This window comes from Chrysochloris asiatica, unplaced genomic scaffold (assembly GCF_000296735.1).
Source record: "Chrysochloris asiatica unplaced genomic scaffold, ChrAsi1.0 scaffold00040, whole genome shotgun sequence".
NCBI lineage: Eukaryota > Metazoa > Chordata > Mammalia > Afrosoricida > Chrysochloridae > Chrysochloris > Chrysochloris asiatica.
The window spans coordinates 19,781,763-19,798,038 of NW_006408558.1; the positions used below are offsets into that span (position 1 = coordinate 19,781,763).

The 16,276-nt window shown below is 57.9% G+C and overlaps 1 protein-coding gene across 3 annotated transcripts; it reads left to right on the top strand.

The window, feature by feature from the left end:
• Positions 1-671: 671 nt before the first annotated feature.
• LTBP3 (latent transforming growth factor beta binding protein 3) lies at positions 672-15,808 on the top strand. Of its 3 annotated transcripts, XM_006860926.1 has the most exons (28): positions 672-1,163; positions 3,640-3,969; positions 4,052-4,254; positions 4,438-4,543; positions 4,694-4,786; positions 4,953-5,075; positions 5,529-5,687; positions 5,770-5,949; positions 6,361-6,377; positions 6,452-6,524; positions 6,668-6,766; positions 8,754-8,879; positions 8,989-9,120; positions 9,209-9,337; positions 9,564-9,686; positions 9,905-10,027; positions 12,148-12,270; positions 12,468-12,587; positions 13,340-13,468; positions 13,741-13,908; positions 14,079-14,162; positions 14,311-14,439; positions 14,517-14,654; positions 14,766-14,906; positions 14,997-15,158; positions 15,253-15,333; positions 15,408-15,539; positions 15,653-15,804. In XM_006860926.1, the coding sequence occupies exons 1-28, from the start codon at positions 845-847 to the stop codon at positions 15,802-15,804; spliced, it is 3,894 nt and encodes a 1,297-aa protein (XP_006860988.1). In that variant the 5' UTR covers positions 672-844. The 3 variants fall into 3 exon arrangements, with proteins under 3 accessions (XP_006860988.1, XP_006860990.1, XP_006860989.1); XM_006860928.1 differs by lacking the exon at positions 14,766-14,906 and having other exon boundaries at positions 672-1,159; positions 15,653-15,808; XM_006860927.1 differs by lacking the exon at positions 14,766-14,906.
• The last annotated feature ends 468 nt before the right edge of the window (positions 15,809-16,276 follow it).

Below are 16,276 nucleotides of genomic sequence, written 5' to 3' on the forward strand. Positions count from 1 at the left end.
TGGGCTGCCAGCTTTGTTCTTTCTGCTCCACTGTTGAACGCTCCCCTTCTTTCCTCCACCTCGTGAACCCCCCTGGTCCAAGGCTGCTCCTCTTTGAGTCCCTTCCTAGAGTGTAGTGGGTCAATGCTGTTAAGTGGTTTGGGGTTGTGAGACCCCCTACTTGGGCAAGGGAGGCCTGGGGAGGGCTGAGGGACCTGAACTCCAGTCCCACTCAACCTCTGGTCTGCGTGCGACCCGGGCCAGGCCAGGTTTCCCCTGCTCCAGACTCGGTGTCCCGCTTTGCTGGGGCCCCACCCGGAGGAATCTGGCCGGCCGCCGCGGGTCCCAGGTGAGGCCGCTGGAAGGGACCCAGCGCGGCGGCGGCGGCGGGTTCCGGCGGGGCGGGCACGGGGTGGGGACCGCCCCCGGCCTCCCCGCCCGCACACCCTCTCCTTCGGCGGCGGCGACGACGCTTCCACCAGAAAGAGCTGTCTCCCTGGCTAGGGGCCAGCGCCCAGCCCCCGCGCCGCCGCCGCGCTCGGCCGGGAAAACAACTGCTCGCTTTCGCGTCGCCCCGCGCCTGCTCCGGCGGCCGCGGGCGGGCAGCGCGGCCCCGGGCGCTAAGGGCCGCCTTCCTGCCTGCTCCTCCTGCTGCCCGGCGCCGGCCTGAGTCCCGGGCCTCTGCGGTCCAGCCCCCATCGCCGCCCCCGCCCGACCCCCTCCCGCGCCGCTGTCCCCCGCTGCCCTCCGCTGCCCGCTCCCTCTGTGCCTGTCCCCTACTGTCTCCTCGACCCGACTGCCGGGACTCAGGGCTTTGCGTCTGCCCCGCGCGCCGAGCGCGCCCGCCGGGGTCGCGTGGCCCCGGATGCGCGGGTCCCGCGGGACTACCGGCGGCCTGGCCCCTGCGATGCACGGGCCGGGCTCGGTGGGGCTGCTGGCGCTACTGCTGCTGCTGCTGGGCCGGGGCGGCGGGGCGGCTGGGGGCCCGGCCAGCGAGAGGGGCGCCGGCGGGGGCGGGGCGCTAGCCCGCGAGCGCTTCAAAGTGGTCTTTGCGCCAGTGATCTGCAAGCGGACCTGTCTCAAGGGCCAGTGTCGGGACAGTTGTCAGCAGGGCTCCAACATGACGCTCATCGGAGAGAACGGCCACAGCACCGACACGCTCACGGGCTCCGGCTTCCGCGTGGGTGAGGGCCAGCGGGCACCGGCTGGGGGAGGACAGGCGCCAGGACAATGGCGGGACTTCTGGCATAATCTTGGGCATAAGAAACTGGGGAACCGGCTCCAGAAACAGAGATGGGGGTCTCTAGTCCCAGGACAAGAATCCATGGGGGCTGCCTGAGGGCCTGGACTTTGCATTTAAAGTTAGGACTGGGATCCAGAGTGTAGGGTTAGTGCTGGGGTCCTGGATGGCACAGACTACTGGAACGTACTGGGTTCTGAGTGGGAGTTGGGGCCAGAACAAGGACTTTAAAGAGGTTGGGAAATCTGAATCAGAAAAGGAGTAAATATTACCCCCAAGAAGCTACTTTCTAGAAGCATCAGGAAATGTCTTTTTAAAGATCTAAAGTAGGTACTGCCAAAAGTAGACACCTGTGTTTCTGAGAGAAAGGCTGAGGTCAGAACTGGGGGTGGAGAGAGAAGGGAGTTACTGGCAAGGTCTGAGATAGAAGAGATACTGAGGCCTGAGAAGTGGGGTGCAGGCCTGGAGGTGGAGAGTGGTTTGGGTTCTCAGTCCCTTCTTTTCCTGTTGCCGCACTTGTGCCTCGTCCCCTAAGCCCTGGCCAGTTCTGCTCCAGGGCCCATCCAGTGTTCCCGGCCTCCCCAATTCAGCCTGGAGCTGAATTTTCTTTCTTCAAAGAGCCGGGCACTGGGCTCAGGCCCTGACCAGTAATCCCCAGCTTGTGGGCCAGGCTGGGGGAGGTGTCCCAGCAGTAATTATCCCCCTGGACAGGGTAATTAGGCTAGGCCCAGGATGGCACCAGCAAATCAGCCCCCTTACACATTCCCATCCTCTCAGACCCAATGCTCATAAACTCCAGAAGCCCACTTAGTGTTCACAAGATGGTGTGTGTGTGTGTGTGTGTGTGTGTGTGTGTGTGTAGGCACATGCATGGGCTTTGCAGTTGTACACTGTGATTAAGTGCATGTTTCTTTGTGGTGTTGTCATGGGAGGGTGTCTCCAGTGACTAGTCAGTTCATGGGAGTGTTTATGTGTGCCTGTGTTGATGTTAGAATGCCTCTGTGTGTGTGTGTGTGTGTGTGTGTGTGTGTGTGTGTGTGTGTGTAGATGACAGCGTGTGGATAAGTGACAGGATGACTATGTGTGTGACTGTCCATGTGCACGGCCTCCCAGGTTCTGGGCAATCCTGCCCAGGCTGCTGTCTCCATCCATGCTGCCCACATCCCCCAGGCTCGGCGCCCAGGCCACAGTGGGCGAATGTCACTGGGAGGTCATCTTCACCGCTATGAGTGACTCACTGGGAGGCAGGAAGGAAAGGATCCTGCCTCCCCTGGCTCAGGACACACCCCTCCTGTCCTGGGAGCCCTGGGCCCATGAGGCCAGGCAGGCCCAGCTGGGCTGGGCTGGGCTGAGCTGAGCTGCTCTTAAGCCAGGAGGGCGCTGGTACCAGGGAAGAGCAGCTCCAGCTTCCCACAGCCTCGGGGCAGGCAGGAGAGGGCTGCAGTTGTCCATCAGTCATGGCCCCAAAGCTAGAAGCACATGTCCCATGTGAGTGTGACAGAAGGACAGAGATCCTGTGTACATACTTGTGATTGTAGCATCCACTCATTCAGAAGGTTGGTGCTGGGCGAGGGAGAGCCTTGCATGCCAAGGAGGCAGAGTCAAGCAGGAAGAAGTAAGGTGATTCTGTGAGAGTTTTGCCTCAAGCGGATTTCTCTGCGGGTTCTGAGAGAGTGGGTGAGCAGAGCAGATGGCAGGGGGAAAGAGATAGATCATGGGAATTATGGAGATTCCATTTGGAAGACTGGGCAGGTAGGAGTGCCCCACTTGTGGTCCAAGATCAAGAAGGGGATAGGGGCAGGATGCTCATTTCTGAGACTGTCCCTTGGGTGAAGGTACTGCACCAGAGAGGTCCCAGAGGGGTGGGGGGCTATGACTGGAGTTATGAACATGATTGGCACTAGGGTACTGAGGGGGTTGGACATGAAACTGCAGGTCGGATGGAGGGGGAAAGCAAGCATGGGAGCACGCGTGTTCCCACAGAGCATGGGCCAAAACTGGGGGAGAGATCTGTTCAGGGAGTAAAAGACGTGCCAGAAAGAGGTGAAAGGCCCAGGAAGGGCCCTCTGAGAGCCAGGGGGTGGGAAAGGCTATTTCTCCATCCTGATCATCATCATTTCGCGACCATATACAAAACATTATCTCATTTAATGCACAAACAGCCCTACCCAGTGAGGGGAAGTAAGTTACTAAGGGTCAAGTCCAACAGATGCCAATATCCAATATGATGTGGGTATGAAGAAGGTGGCCCCTAGAAGGCAGTTCCCACACAATGAGAGGGGTGTGTTGCCAAAACCAGCTTCCCGAAGGGGGGGAGGCAGGGGGTCAGAAACAGTGATAGGCAAGGAAGTAGGAAAAAGGAGGAGAGGAGTGAAACAAATGATGGGGCCCTGAAACCCTCCCCCCCTCCCATTCCACAGTGGTGTGCCCTCTCCCCTGCATGAACGGTGGCCAGTGCTCCTCTCGAAACCAGTGCCTGTGTCCCCCAGACTTCACGGGTCGCTTCTGCCAAGTGCCCGCAGGCGGGGCTGGTGGGGGTGCCGGAGGCTCAGGCCCAGGACTGGGCCGCGCCGGGGCCCTCTCCACTGGCGCACTGCCGCCCCTGGCCCCGGAGGGCGACTCTGTGGCCAGCAAGCACGCCATCTACGCCGTCCAGGTGATCGCTGACCCTCCCGGGCCCGGGGAGGGGCCCCCTGCCCAGCACGCAGCTTTCCTAGTGCCTCTCGGTCCAGGCCAGATCTCAGCAGAAGGTACCAACCCTGGGAGGTCGAGGTGGGCGGGACTGGCGATCAGGGGGCGGAGCAGCCCTGACGATGCCGGTCCCGCCCCCAGTGCAGGCCCCGCCCCCCGTGGTAAACGTGCGCGTGCACCACCCGCCCGAGGCCTCGGTTCAGGTGCACCGCATTGAGGGGCTGAACTCCGAAGGCCCGGCCCCCGCCCAGCACCTGCTGCCTCACCCCAAACCCTTGCACCCCCGGCCACATACCCAGAAGCCCCTGGGCCGCTGCTTCCAGGACACGCTGCCCAAGCAGCTCGTGAGTGATCCCACAGCCCCAGCTGGATTGATCCTTGTCTTTTTGGCAGGTTGGCCTGCCCAAACTCCAGGGAATTGTTCCAAACAGGGGGTCCAGGACACCCCATTCCCCACCCACAGGCTGGGAAAGAGCAGGGACATCAGGAAGGACTCCCTGTGATTGCTTTCTATGCCCCTCTCCCAGTGTGGCAGCAATCCCCTCCCAGGCCTGACCAAGCAGGAGGACTGCTGTGGCAGCATCGGTACCGCCTGGGGCCAGAGCAAGTGCCACAAGTGCCCCCAACTGCAGTGTGAGTGCAGGCTCCGCGGGGCGCCACAGCTGCAGGCCCGGCCCAGGCACACCCCTGAGCCCTCTCACTGCCCACCAGACTCCTCTTCATCCCACACAGCCCATCCCCCAGAGTCCTCCTCTCCTCTGCCATACTCTCCTCTCTCTACAGACACCGGGGTGCAGAAACCTGGGCCTTTGAGAGGGGACGTGGGAGCTGACTGCCCCCAGGGCTACAAGAGACTCAACAGCACCCACTGCCAGGGTACAGGTGGACCTGGAGATTGTGGGGGCTGGAGGATCAGGGAGGTCCCAAGGTGGACAAGGGGATGGGGTAGGGCTGGAGAAGGACCCATGGGTCCTTGGAACAGTTTGTTGTCATCCTATGGCCCCAACCTAGAGGGACCAAACTAAGCTCTCCCTCACCACAGACATCAACGAGTGTGCAATGGCTGGCATGTGTCGCCATGGGGACTGCCTCAACAACCCTGGTTCCTATCGCTGTGTCTGCCCACCTGGTCATAGCTTGGGTCCCTCCCGCACACAGTGTATTGGTGAGCCTGGGGACCAGGTGAGAGGGGTAAGGCTCTGAGCAGCCAACTCAGCCTTCACAAGAGGTCAAAGGTGTCAAAGAAGGAGCAAGGCCAACAGCTGGTAGGATCCCCAGGAAGTGGGGTCAGGGATCACATGTGACCGAGGTGAGAGGTCTCATGGGGTCAGGGACTCAATGGAATCAGTCAGATGAGACATTGGTCTTAATGGGTAGGAGGAGTGTGGGCTAGTGTGATCAGAGGTCACGTGAGGTCTGGAGCTGAATGTGCAGTCGTGCTGAGACTTACAGCAGCTAGGATCTGTGATCACGTAGGTTTTAGAAGTCACAGGAGGTCAGGGTCATAAGTTCAGGAGTTGTCTGAACCAGAGGAGCAAGGCCTGAACAGCTGGGAAGAGGGACAGGGGCTGTGTGCAGGCCTAGATGCCCATGCCGTCACCCCTTCACCCCCGCCCAGCGGACAAGCCGGAAGAGAAGAGCCTGTGTTTTCGCCTGGTGAGCCCCGAGCACCAGTGTCAGCACCCGCTGACAACGCGCCTCACCCGCCAGCTCTGTTGCTGCAGCGTTGGCAAGGCTTGGGGCACACGATGCCAACGATGCCCTGCTGATGGCACTGGTGAGCCTGGAGTGGGTAGGCAGGGAGCTGTCTGGGTGCCTGTCCATGGAACGCTCACTCTGTGTTCTTTGCCCTGGTACAGCTGCCTTCAAGGAGATCTGCCCTGCTGGGAAGGGATACCACATTCTCACCTCCCACCAGACACTCACCATTCAGGGAGAGAGTGATTTTTCCCTCTTCCTGCACCCTGATGGCCCACCCAAGCAGCTTCCTGAGAGCCCCAGCCGGGCCCCACCACCTGAGAACACTGAAGAAGACAGAGGTCTGGGCTTCCATTACCTGACTAATGATGTACCCCTAGCCTTGGCCCCTGATTCATAGCTATGACATCAGAGTCTACCCCTAACTCCTAACCCTGACCGACCCACCCACTGCTCCCAGATATATTGTCTTGACCACAGAACCCACTTGATTTCTTCATCTCTTTGACCCATGGATCCATCCCCAATGCTGCCTAGACCTAACCCTTGACCCCTGGCCCAGGGATTTAACCTTGATCTGGAACTCCTTCACCTTTCACCTAAGGACCTTGCCCAACTGAAATTCCCTAGACCTGGTCTCCTGACCCCTGATGCAGATACTCCTTGATCCCAGAATCTAACCCCTGATGACTCTTGACCCAAAAGATTTCTTCCCAAAGGCCAGCACTGAGCCCCATTTTCTTCCCTTGTAGGGGTGACCACGGATTCAGTGAGTATGGGAGCCCAAGTGGGAGGGGCAGCAAGTCAAGGGAGCCTCAGCATTCAGGCCACTGTCACCCGCAGCCAGTGAGCGAGGAGCAATCGGCACAGCAGAGCCACCAGACAGCCACCACGGCCCCTGCCAGGCCCTACCCTGGTGAGCTGGGCATTGCAGGGATGAGTCCTCAGAGGCTAAGTCACTGGGAGGCAGTGGGGTTGCAGGTTGCCATTGCCTGCTGGGAGCGGATCAGCTCACCTACCCCCCCTACCTTCTCTGACGGGCTGCGCTGCTTTCTACAGAGCTGATCTCCCGGCCCTCGCCGCCCACCGTGCGTTTATTCTTGCCGGATTTGCCCACTTCCCGCAGCGCTGTGGAGATCGCCCCAACGCAGGTCACAGGTAAGGCCACGCCCCAAAGCTTCCTTTCCCTTCTTTTCCAGTCCTGGTGTGGCGCTGTAGGATAAGCACTGAACCGAAAGGTCAGTTCGAACCGCAGAGTCCGCGGTTCAAGCCCACCCGCTGTTCCTCGGCGATTCTATACAGGGTCGCTATGAGTCAGAACCGACTCGACGGCACTTAACAACAACAACTGAAAGGTTGTTGGTTCAAATCCTCTTACAAGTACCTAGGATGTAACTCTACTTCCAAAAAATCACAGCTTTAAAAATCCTGTGGAAGCAATTCTACTCTGCACCCATGGGGTCTCCATGAATCTGAAGCAACAACTTGCCAGGCACTGGTTTGGTGCTGGAAATTAGTGAACAAAATAGAAAAAACATCTGTTGTCCTTGAAGAGTAGACAAACAGATCAATAAGTCAATATCTAGCATTTCTTATAAATGCTATGAAAAAAATAAATCCGCAAAGAGGGAAGGATGTCTAGGGGTTGTGATCATATGTAGCGTGTCGGTAAGGGGCGCCTTTCTGAGCAGGGTTTTAAAGATTGTAATGGTACAGCGGGAGTGAGGTGTGCAGGTTAAGGAAAAGGACAACGTTCCAAGTGATGTTTCATCTGGTCAAAAGCATGAAACACACTGGAGGAAGGCGAAACCACACAAAGATCAGTGTTTCTCAACAAGAGAGGGGCCAGCACATGGTGAGCCTTGTTAAAAGCCTTGGGTGCAGTCCCGGAGGCTGTGGGAAGTATTTACAGGGTTTGGCCATCATAATAATTGCTAGCTGAGCAATTCCTGTATACCAGGCATTGTCTTAAGATTTTCTCTGGTAGCGTAGTGGTTACAAATTGGGTTGCGAACTGCAAGGTCAGCAGTTCAAAACTACCAGCTGCTCCATGGGAGAAAGATGAGGCTTTCTGCTCCCGTAAAGATTTACAGCCTCAGAAACCCTGTACAGGGTCGCTATGGGTCAGAACCGACTCCACAGCACTTAACAATGACAAATACCATTTAACCTTCTCCCATCTGTAAAGTGGCCACTGCTAGGCCTCATTGTCCTGGTGAGAAAACAGAGGCCTAGAGAGGTTCTACCGTACCCGAGGTCACACAGCTGTGCCAGATTCAAGCTTAGATTGGTGTGAATCCTAAAACCACAAGGGAGCTTCCAGCCTTACTGAATCTCTGGGTGGTAAGGAGCTGCTGGAATGAGGGCAGGAGCCGAAGGTGGCAATCTTGAAAGCCTGGATAGCTTGGAACAACCTGGTGACAGCCCTAGGGGACTGTGGAATGTGGAGGAAGGGGCACATGGGATGGCTAGGGGTTGGGGAAGGACAGTTAGGAAGTCTAGGAAAGAAGATGGAGAACCCATGGACGAGGGGTGTTTGGGACGACGCAGAGTGTCATAGCCTCAGCTGCATGGGAGAAAAGGGCTGAAGATGAGGCTGGTGGGCAGTGGGGACCAAGAAGAGAGAGAGAGGTAGAAACAGGTTTGGTGACAGAGAGCATGAGGGGGTCCCTGAATCTGATTGTGCACAGTCCTGGAGCAAGCCACAGACTTCCCAGAAAACCGGGCTCCACCTGCTTTGAGGCTCAGGAGGCAATCAACTACTCTGGAATGGGGAGCTCAGGCTCAATTGGGGTCCCTGGGATCCAGGATATAGGTGTGACTGAGGCTATAGGTTTTAGAGTATGGGGTGACTGGGGAGAAGGGGACTCAGTGTCCCCAGGAGACAGGGCGTTAGGGGAGACTGGGGCCAGGGTCTTGGAGTATCCAGGGTCCTGGGGATCTGGGCTTTATCTGAAGCCAGGGAATTGGGGTTATCTGGAATACTGGTGTCAGCAGCCCTAGTGTTGGAATATGAGAATGCAGGGATCTGAGGCCAGGCTCGGGTATTGGATTAATTAGGAATGGGATGTCGAGGTCCCTTCCTGGGGACGCGGCAGGGTGATCGCTCCCTGCTCAGCCCTCTCACCTAGCTGCCCACCCGCAGAGACTGACGAGTGCCGCCTGAACCAAAACATCTGTGGCCATGGCGAGTGCGTCCCCGGTCCCTCCGACTACTCTTGCCACTGCAATCCAGGTTACCGGTCGCACCCGCAGCACCGCTACTGCGTGGGTGAGCGCGGGACGGGCGGGCAGGCGGCCGGGTGGCCTGGCAGATGGTCCTGAGGTAGCCCTCGGTCGGACCTCTCTCTGACGTCTTCCCGCCCTCCGGTCCTCCTCAGACGTGAACGAGTGCGAGGCCGAACCGTGCGGCGCGGGACGGGGCAACTGCATGAACACCGGAGGTTCCTACAACTGCCATTGCAATCGCGGATACCGCCTGCACGTCGGAGCCGGGGGGCGCTCGTGCGTGGGTGAGCTCGGGGCCGAGGCCGGACTCCTGGGACCCGTCGGGGCTCCCCCTCTGCGGCGCACCCCCTTGTACTTCTTCCTCCCTCTCAGACCTGAACGAGTGCGCTAAGCCCCACCTGTGCGGAGACGGCGGCTTCTGCCTGAATTTCCCCGGGCACTACAAGTGCAACTGCTACCCCGGCTACCGGCTCAAGGCCTCCCGAACGCCCATATGCGAAGGTGGGAAAACCTCATTCAGGGCGAAGGGAGCGGTCCTTGCCGTCTCTCGTCTTGGGCTTAGGCGGGAGCCTGGATTCTCGTCTCTGCCCAACTGGACCTCTCAGAGGTTGGGTTAGGGAGCTTGGAAGGCGGGTTCCCTTGTTGGTCTAACCGAAGGAAGACCTTCCGAGGACTCTATTGACCCCGTGGCCCCCAAACGGGCCCTCTTCCTTTTCTCTTCGTGTAGACATCGACGAGTGCAGGGACCCCAGCTCCTGCCCGGATGGCAAATGCGAGAACAAACCCGGGAGCTTTAAGTGCATAGCCTGTCAGCCTGGATACCGGAGCCAGGGGGGCGGGGCCTGTCGCGGTGAGGGCAGGGCCCGGGGCGGGCGGATTAGTGGTGGAAGGTGGGGCCTCAAAGGCCAATGGGCGGGCCTGCCTCTGTGAGGGCGGAGCCTAGGAGGCCAATAGGCGGAGCCCGTTCTGAGGTTGCCGGAGGTGGGGCCCTTGGGTGGAGTCTCCCGCGCTTGTAGGCTTCCTCCGCTTCGCGGGATCGGATTTGGAGGAGAGCTTTATCCGCCGCAGACGTGAACGAGTGTGCAGAGCGCAACCCCTGCGCCCCGGGCTGGTGTGAGAACCTTCCGGGCTCCTTCCGCTGCACGTGCGCCCAGGGCTACACACCCGCTCCCGATGACCGCAGCTGTCTGGGTGAGCTCCAGCCCTGAGCCCCAACCTGCCCACTCGTGTCCGCACCAATGACGGGACTGGGTCCCCCGGATCAGTAAAACGGTTGGCTGGGAGGTGAATAACTCATATTCAGCGCACCTCACCGAGGAAGGGCCTCCAGAATTTCTGCACAGGGTCGCATGAGGCCGTGCTCGAAGATGCGATTTCAAAGCACATAACTTAAATTTGAAGGGGAAAAAAATTAATAACAAAGAATGGGGGGACTTGACAGCTAGCTACACACAACCCAACCCAACATCCACACTAATGTTTCTTTTGCAACACGAGAGGGGCTAGGGCCAGGAACTCAGGGAAACAGGATGGTTAGACACTGTGGAGCGCAGAGGTGTGTGCCTAGACGGCACAGGGACGCTGCCAGGAAAACCAGTGTGGGAAGGAGGCGGTCTGAGTCGATTTAAAAGATCTCTAGGAATTAGCCAACACAGAGGGTGTGAAGAAACAACATGCAAACAGAGGTGAGAAACAGAAGACGCAGGGAATTGTAAGGTCTAAACAGAGGATTACGTGGAGGGACAGGTTGTGCTTCACCTAGAAGCATTTTAAGGGGAAAAGTGAGAAAATTCTTTCTGGTTTAGAAAGTTCCTTTCTGTTCACAGTTCAGGGACACTAGGTCATCCACTTAAGCGCCCTGGTTCAGGCAGGCTGTGGAGAGAAAGGGGTCAGCCCAGGAGCTGTCTGAGTTGGGGGCTCAGGGGCAGCTAGAAAATTGCAGAAAACAGCCACTGAACTTTCCAGGGTGGGGCACATCTAGTGAGAAAAGCCCTCATGCTCCTGAGAGGTGAGTGGATGATACGGAGGTGAAGACCCCGGAAGCTGAGGGGTCAAGAAAGTGAGGCCAGAGGCTGAACCAGGCCCTCTACCTGGAAGCTGACAACTCTTGGAAAGAGTTTATCCTACAACTAAGAGAGTGAGGGGGTCTAGGGTGTAGACAAGGACAAGATTCTAGCGGAGCGACTGCAGTGAAGCCAGCCCATAGGGACAAGCCAGGCTCTTTTATGGTGTGAGCAGGAGAAATGACAGTAGCCCCCTTATCCATAGGGATATAATGCAAGACCCCTAGGGGATGCCTGAAACCCCTGATAGTACTAAACCTTATATATACTCTTTTGTCCTATACATACATACCTGTGATAACGTGTAATTTACAAAGTAGGCGCAGTAAGAGGTGAATGAATACACATATACATGCAGGTGGAGACACTGGATAAGGCCTCCCAGTGTCATAAACTCTGGACTGCAAACCACAAGGGCAGTGGTTCAAACCCACCAGCTGCTCCTGGGAAACCCTGTACTTACTGTTGTTGTTGTTAAGTACCGTGGAGTCGGTTCCGACTCATAGTGACCCTACCCAGGGTTTCCAAGGCTATAAATCTTTACAGGAGTAGACCACCTCATCTTTCTCCCGTGAAACAGCTGGTAGCTTCAAACTGCCGACCTTGAGGTTACCAGCCCGATTTGTAATCACTATGCTACCAGAGCTCCTTAGGAAACCCTGTACTAAGTTGCTACAAATTAGAATTGACTTAATGGCACTTAATAACAAAAACACAAAACACTGGATAAAGGAGTGATTCCTGTCCAGCTCAGAAGGGAGCAGTTTGCTCGAGATTTTATCACCCTACTCATTTAACCTTCTCAGACCCACAGTTAAATGGGAAAGTGAACTGTGGATTATGGGGGGGGGGGGCAGGGAGGGCAAAGAGATAGGGTAGAACTTATCTACAGAGGAAGAAGGGAGTCATGGCTAGTGAGTGGCAGGGTTAGGGTCCAGAAGTGAGGTTCACAGCAGCCCAGGACAGTATGAGAACAGAGGATGGGGGAAGGGACCTCCAGTTTGGAGAGGGTGGGGAAGGGGATAAGGCAGGGCAAGCATCCTAAATGGCTAGAGCTCCTTAGCCTCAGCCTGGCTCAGGGTTCCTGGCAGCAGCTGACCTGAGCCCCTTCACAGTACTGGGGAGTGGGGGACAGGGAGGGGCCTTCTCTTTAGTTCTGCTGCCCTGGGCTCTGGTGCTTCAGGCTTATGAGGTAGCAGGGGCCCAGGGCCACCTGCAGCCTAATCCTCTGACTCTCCTGCCCTACAGACGTGGATGAGTGTGAGGCTGGGGATGTGTGTGACAATGGTATCTGCGTCAACACACCAGGTTCCTTCCAGTGTCACTGTCTTTCCGGCTACCACCTGTCACGGGACCAGAGCCGCTGTGTGGGTGAGGCCTGTGTAGAGGAAGTCCCACCCTCCTTCCCTTGCAGTTCTGGGGCAGGGGGGGAAACCTCAAACCAAGGAGCCCCAAGATGGAGCGTGGTAGTGTGGGACTCTGGGCTTTGGAAACACCTTGCAGTTGCAGGCTGTGGGGGTAGGGGGAAGTCAGCCCCTGAGAATAACTACCCCTCATCTCCTTACCAGACAATGATGAGTGTGACTTCCCCGCAACCTGTATTGGGGGTGACTGTATCAACACCAATGGTTCCTACAGATGTCTCTGCCCCCAGGGGCACCGGCTGGTGGGAGGCAGGAAGTGCCAAGGTATGGGGGGGGGGGAGCAGTAAATTCCCAAACACACTGTTGGTGTGGCCTGTCATTTCATCAAGACATCCAATCGCTTGTCTTTCCACTCTTTAACTGGAATGACAATGGTAATGGGGATACTAATAGGTAACACTATCATGGTGCTTGTTATGTGCCAGATGCTTTACAGATTCACTGGACTTCCCATTAACTGACCCATACATAGGGAGGGAGTGGACAATGATCCAGGCCTCCCAGCTGGAGTAAGCTGAAATGTTAACTAACCAGTTCTCATATATCACAGTGGTACCAACACAGGACTAGACTGGGATTACTGTATGTTTGCACAGTAAGACCTGTTATAGTAAGGTTTGGACAAGCAACCACCTGAGCACGAGTCTCCTGTGCACTATGCATGTTATATTTTCTTCCTGTGCATGCATTATGTGAGAAGACCTTAATCCGGTCGAAGAGGGGATGTTAAACTGGGATGTGGAGGGATTCCCTCACAGAGATCTGGGAAAATAGGTATCTCTGCCCTGAACATAGAATGGAGGAGTTGTCAGTGGGAACCCCTGATGGTTTTAAGCAGGACACAGCGAATGTACATACACACACATACACACACACAGATGGCACGAATGGACTTCCTGCTGTGGGTACTTTGAAATCAAAGTGGCAATTCGGGTTCTAAACTTGTGGGCCCAGAGGCAGGGTTTCCTTCTCCACTCAGTGGTTCCTGCCCCTGCTTCCTGGACCTACTTTCTTAGACATAGATGAGTGCAGCCAAGAGCCGGGCCTCTGCCTTCCGCATGGAGCCTGCGAGAACCTGCAGGGCTCCTACGTGTGTGTCTGTGATGAGGGCTTCACGCCTACCCAGGACCAGCACGGCTGTGAGGGTGAGTCTCTCTACACCCCTTCGCACACTGGAAAACTCTCCCCAACCGCTCACCATCACATCTGGTCCCGCCCTCCCTAATATAAAGAACTGAGAGATAAGGTATTCTGGTGGGGCCAGACCTCGCAGGCTCTAAATGCCTTGTTACGGAACTTTCACAAGGCAGACGACTGGGGGAGGCTGGAAAGGGGGCGGAGCAGAGGGATGTAATGGGCAGTGGGGAAGACGGGGTAGTCTGTCTGCTGGACCTCTAGCTGCCCTCTCCCCTCTCAGAGGTGGAGCAACCCCACCACAAGAAGGAGTGCTACCTTAACTTCGATGACACGGTGTTCTGCGACAGCGTACTGGCCACCAATGTCACCCAGCAAGAGTGTTGCTGCTCCCTGGGGGCCGGCTGGGGCGACCACTGTGAGATCTACCCCTGTCCAGTCTACAGCTCAGGTTAGGAAGCGGGCAGGCCCCATTCCTTCCCAGGGTCTGCTGTTTCCCATGGGAACAGAAAATGGGGAAATGGTGACTCCCGGGGTAGAGGGCAATCAAGTGGAGAGTTTGGGCCTGAGCTGGATGGTCAGCACGCAAACGCTCAGCCAGGCGCCGCTCTCTCCCGACAGCTGAGTTCCATAGCCTCTGTCCCGACGGGAAGGGCTACACCCAGGATAACAACATTATTAATTATGGCATCCCCGCCCACCGAGGTAAGCCTCAGTGCAGTCCCGCCCATTGAGGTATGGACTGCCCCGCCCCTTCACGCTGAGGTCTTCCCCCAGAAGGCCCCGCCAACCTCCCCGCTGCGAGGGAGCTGAGTTAGGTAGGTTGAACGCTGAACGCCGCGTCCTCCTGCAGACATAGATGAATGCATGCTGTTTGGAGCAGAGATCTGCAAGGAGGGCAAGTGCGTTAACACGCAGCCGGGCTATGAGTGCTACTGTAAACAGGGCTTCTACTACGACGGGAATTTGCTGGAGTGTGTGGGTGAGTAGCCGGCCTGAGTTGGGTGGGGGTGGGCTGCCGGCCCCGGCCCCTGTCACCCTGCACCTCTTGCCCCGCAGACGTGGATGAATGCCTGGACGAGTCTAACTGCCGGAACGGAGTGTGCGAGAACACGCGCGGTGGCTATCGCTGCGCCTGCACGCCTCCAGCCGAGTACAGCCCAGCACAGAGGCAGTGCCTGAGCCCAGAGGAGATGGGTGAGAAGCCCAGCCGGCCTGGGAGGTGGGAGGTGGGCGGTGGGAGACAGGCGGGGGTGGGGGTCCGAGCGAGCTGTGAAGGCCACCACATCCACCCCCTGCCATTCACAGACGTGGATGAGTGTCAGGATCCAGCAGCCTGTCGCCCTGGGCGCTGTGTTAACCTGCCAGGCTCCTACCGCTGCGAGTGCCGCCCGCCCTGGATACCCGGGCCCTCTGGCCGCGACTGCCAGCTCCCTGAGAGTGCCGCAGGTGAGGGTAGTTCAGGCTGGGATCCCGCATGGAGGGGATCCCACAGGGAGGTGACTCTGGCCTCATGCTGACATCTCTATCCTCTGTCAGAGCGTGCTCCAGAGAGACGTGATGTGTGCTGGGCCCAGCGTGGAGAGGATGGCATGTGCTCGGGACCCTTGGCCGGACCTGCCCTCTCCTTTGACGATTGCTGCTGCCGCCAGGGCCGTGGCTGGGGAGCTCAGTGCCGTCCGTGCCCACCACGGGGCACTGGTGAGCTGACAGGGCTGGGTGGATCCCGTGGGAGAGCGTGGGGTGGGAGCAGTGTGTAAGCAGTGTAGCTGCTGAGCTCTCCCACTCTTCCCAGGGTCCCAGTGCCCAACATCTCAGAGTGAGAGCAATTCCTTCTGGGATGCCAGTCCCCTGCTGCTGGGGAAGGCTCCACCAGGTGAGTGGGCCCAAGGGGGCGGAGGAGGTGGGGCCCTCTGCTGGGGGTGATGTTGACACCCTAATTCTCCTTAGACGAGGATAGCTCGGAGGAAGATTCAGACGAGTGCCGCTGTGTGAGCGGCCGCTGCGTGCCACGGCCTGGTGGCGCAGTGTGTGAGTGCCCAGGCGGCTTCCAGCTTGACTCCTCCCGTGCCCGCTGCGTTGGTGAGCCCAGCGGGGTAGGGGTGGGGTGCGGGCAGAGGTGGACTATAGGGTGAGGCAGCCTCATGGCTCCAGGTGCCGACGTCCCCACGAAGACCTGCTATCCCCACTCGCAGACATCGACGAGTGCCGAGAGCTGAACCAGCGCGGCCTTCTGTGCAAGAGCGAGCGCTGCGTGAACACCAGTGGGTCCTTCCGCTGTGTCTGCAAAGCCGGCTTCGTCCGCAGTCGTCCCCATGGGACCTGCGTTCCCCAGCGCCGCCGCTGACACCAACCTCACGAGACCTTCACTGAGTGGTTCCCGCTGGGGCCAGCTGGGACTGTCCAGATAGAGCTCGCAGACCATTTAGCAAGCTCAGTGACCCGAGAGCGTCCATCCTGGGCCCAAGCAGCAGCCCCTGAGGCCAGCAGCGTCCCATGAAGCGGCTACGGGTCCTGTTGGGATCCCGGGCTGATGTTAGATTTCAGGTCGCTGTGGTTCTTCCTCCCAGAGAGCGTTGCCTAGAAACTGATAAATCACATTGTGCCTTTTTCCATTTGGCTTTTGAAGTAAATGATGTCCGGGGCAGGATGGAGGGCGGCCCACCACCAAGGCTGCGGAGATCCCTGGCCGCCGGAGGGGCCAGAGTGGGCCCAGGACAGGGGGTGTGAAATAGAATTTATTGTGGCTCTGATTATGTACACTCGAGATGTGCCTGGCGGGGGGCCGGGCTCACATGGTTTGTACAATAAATACACCC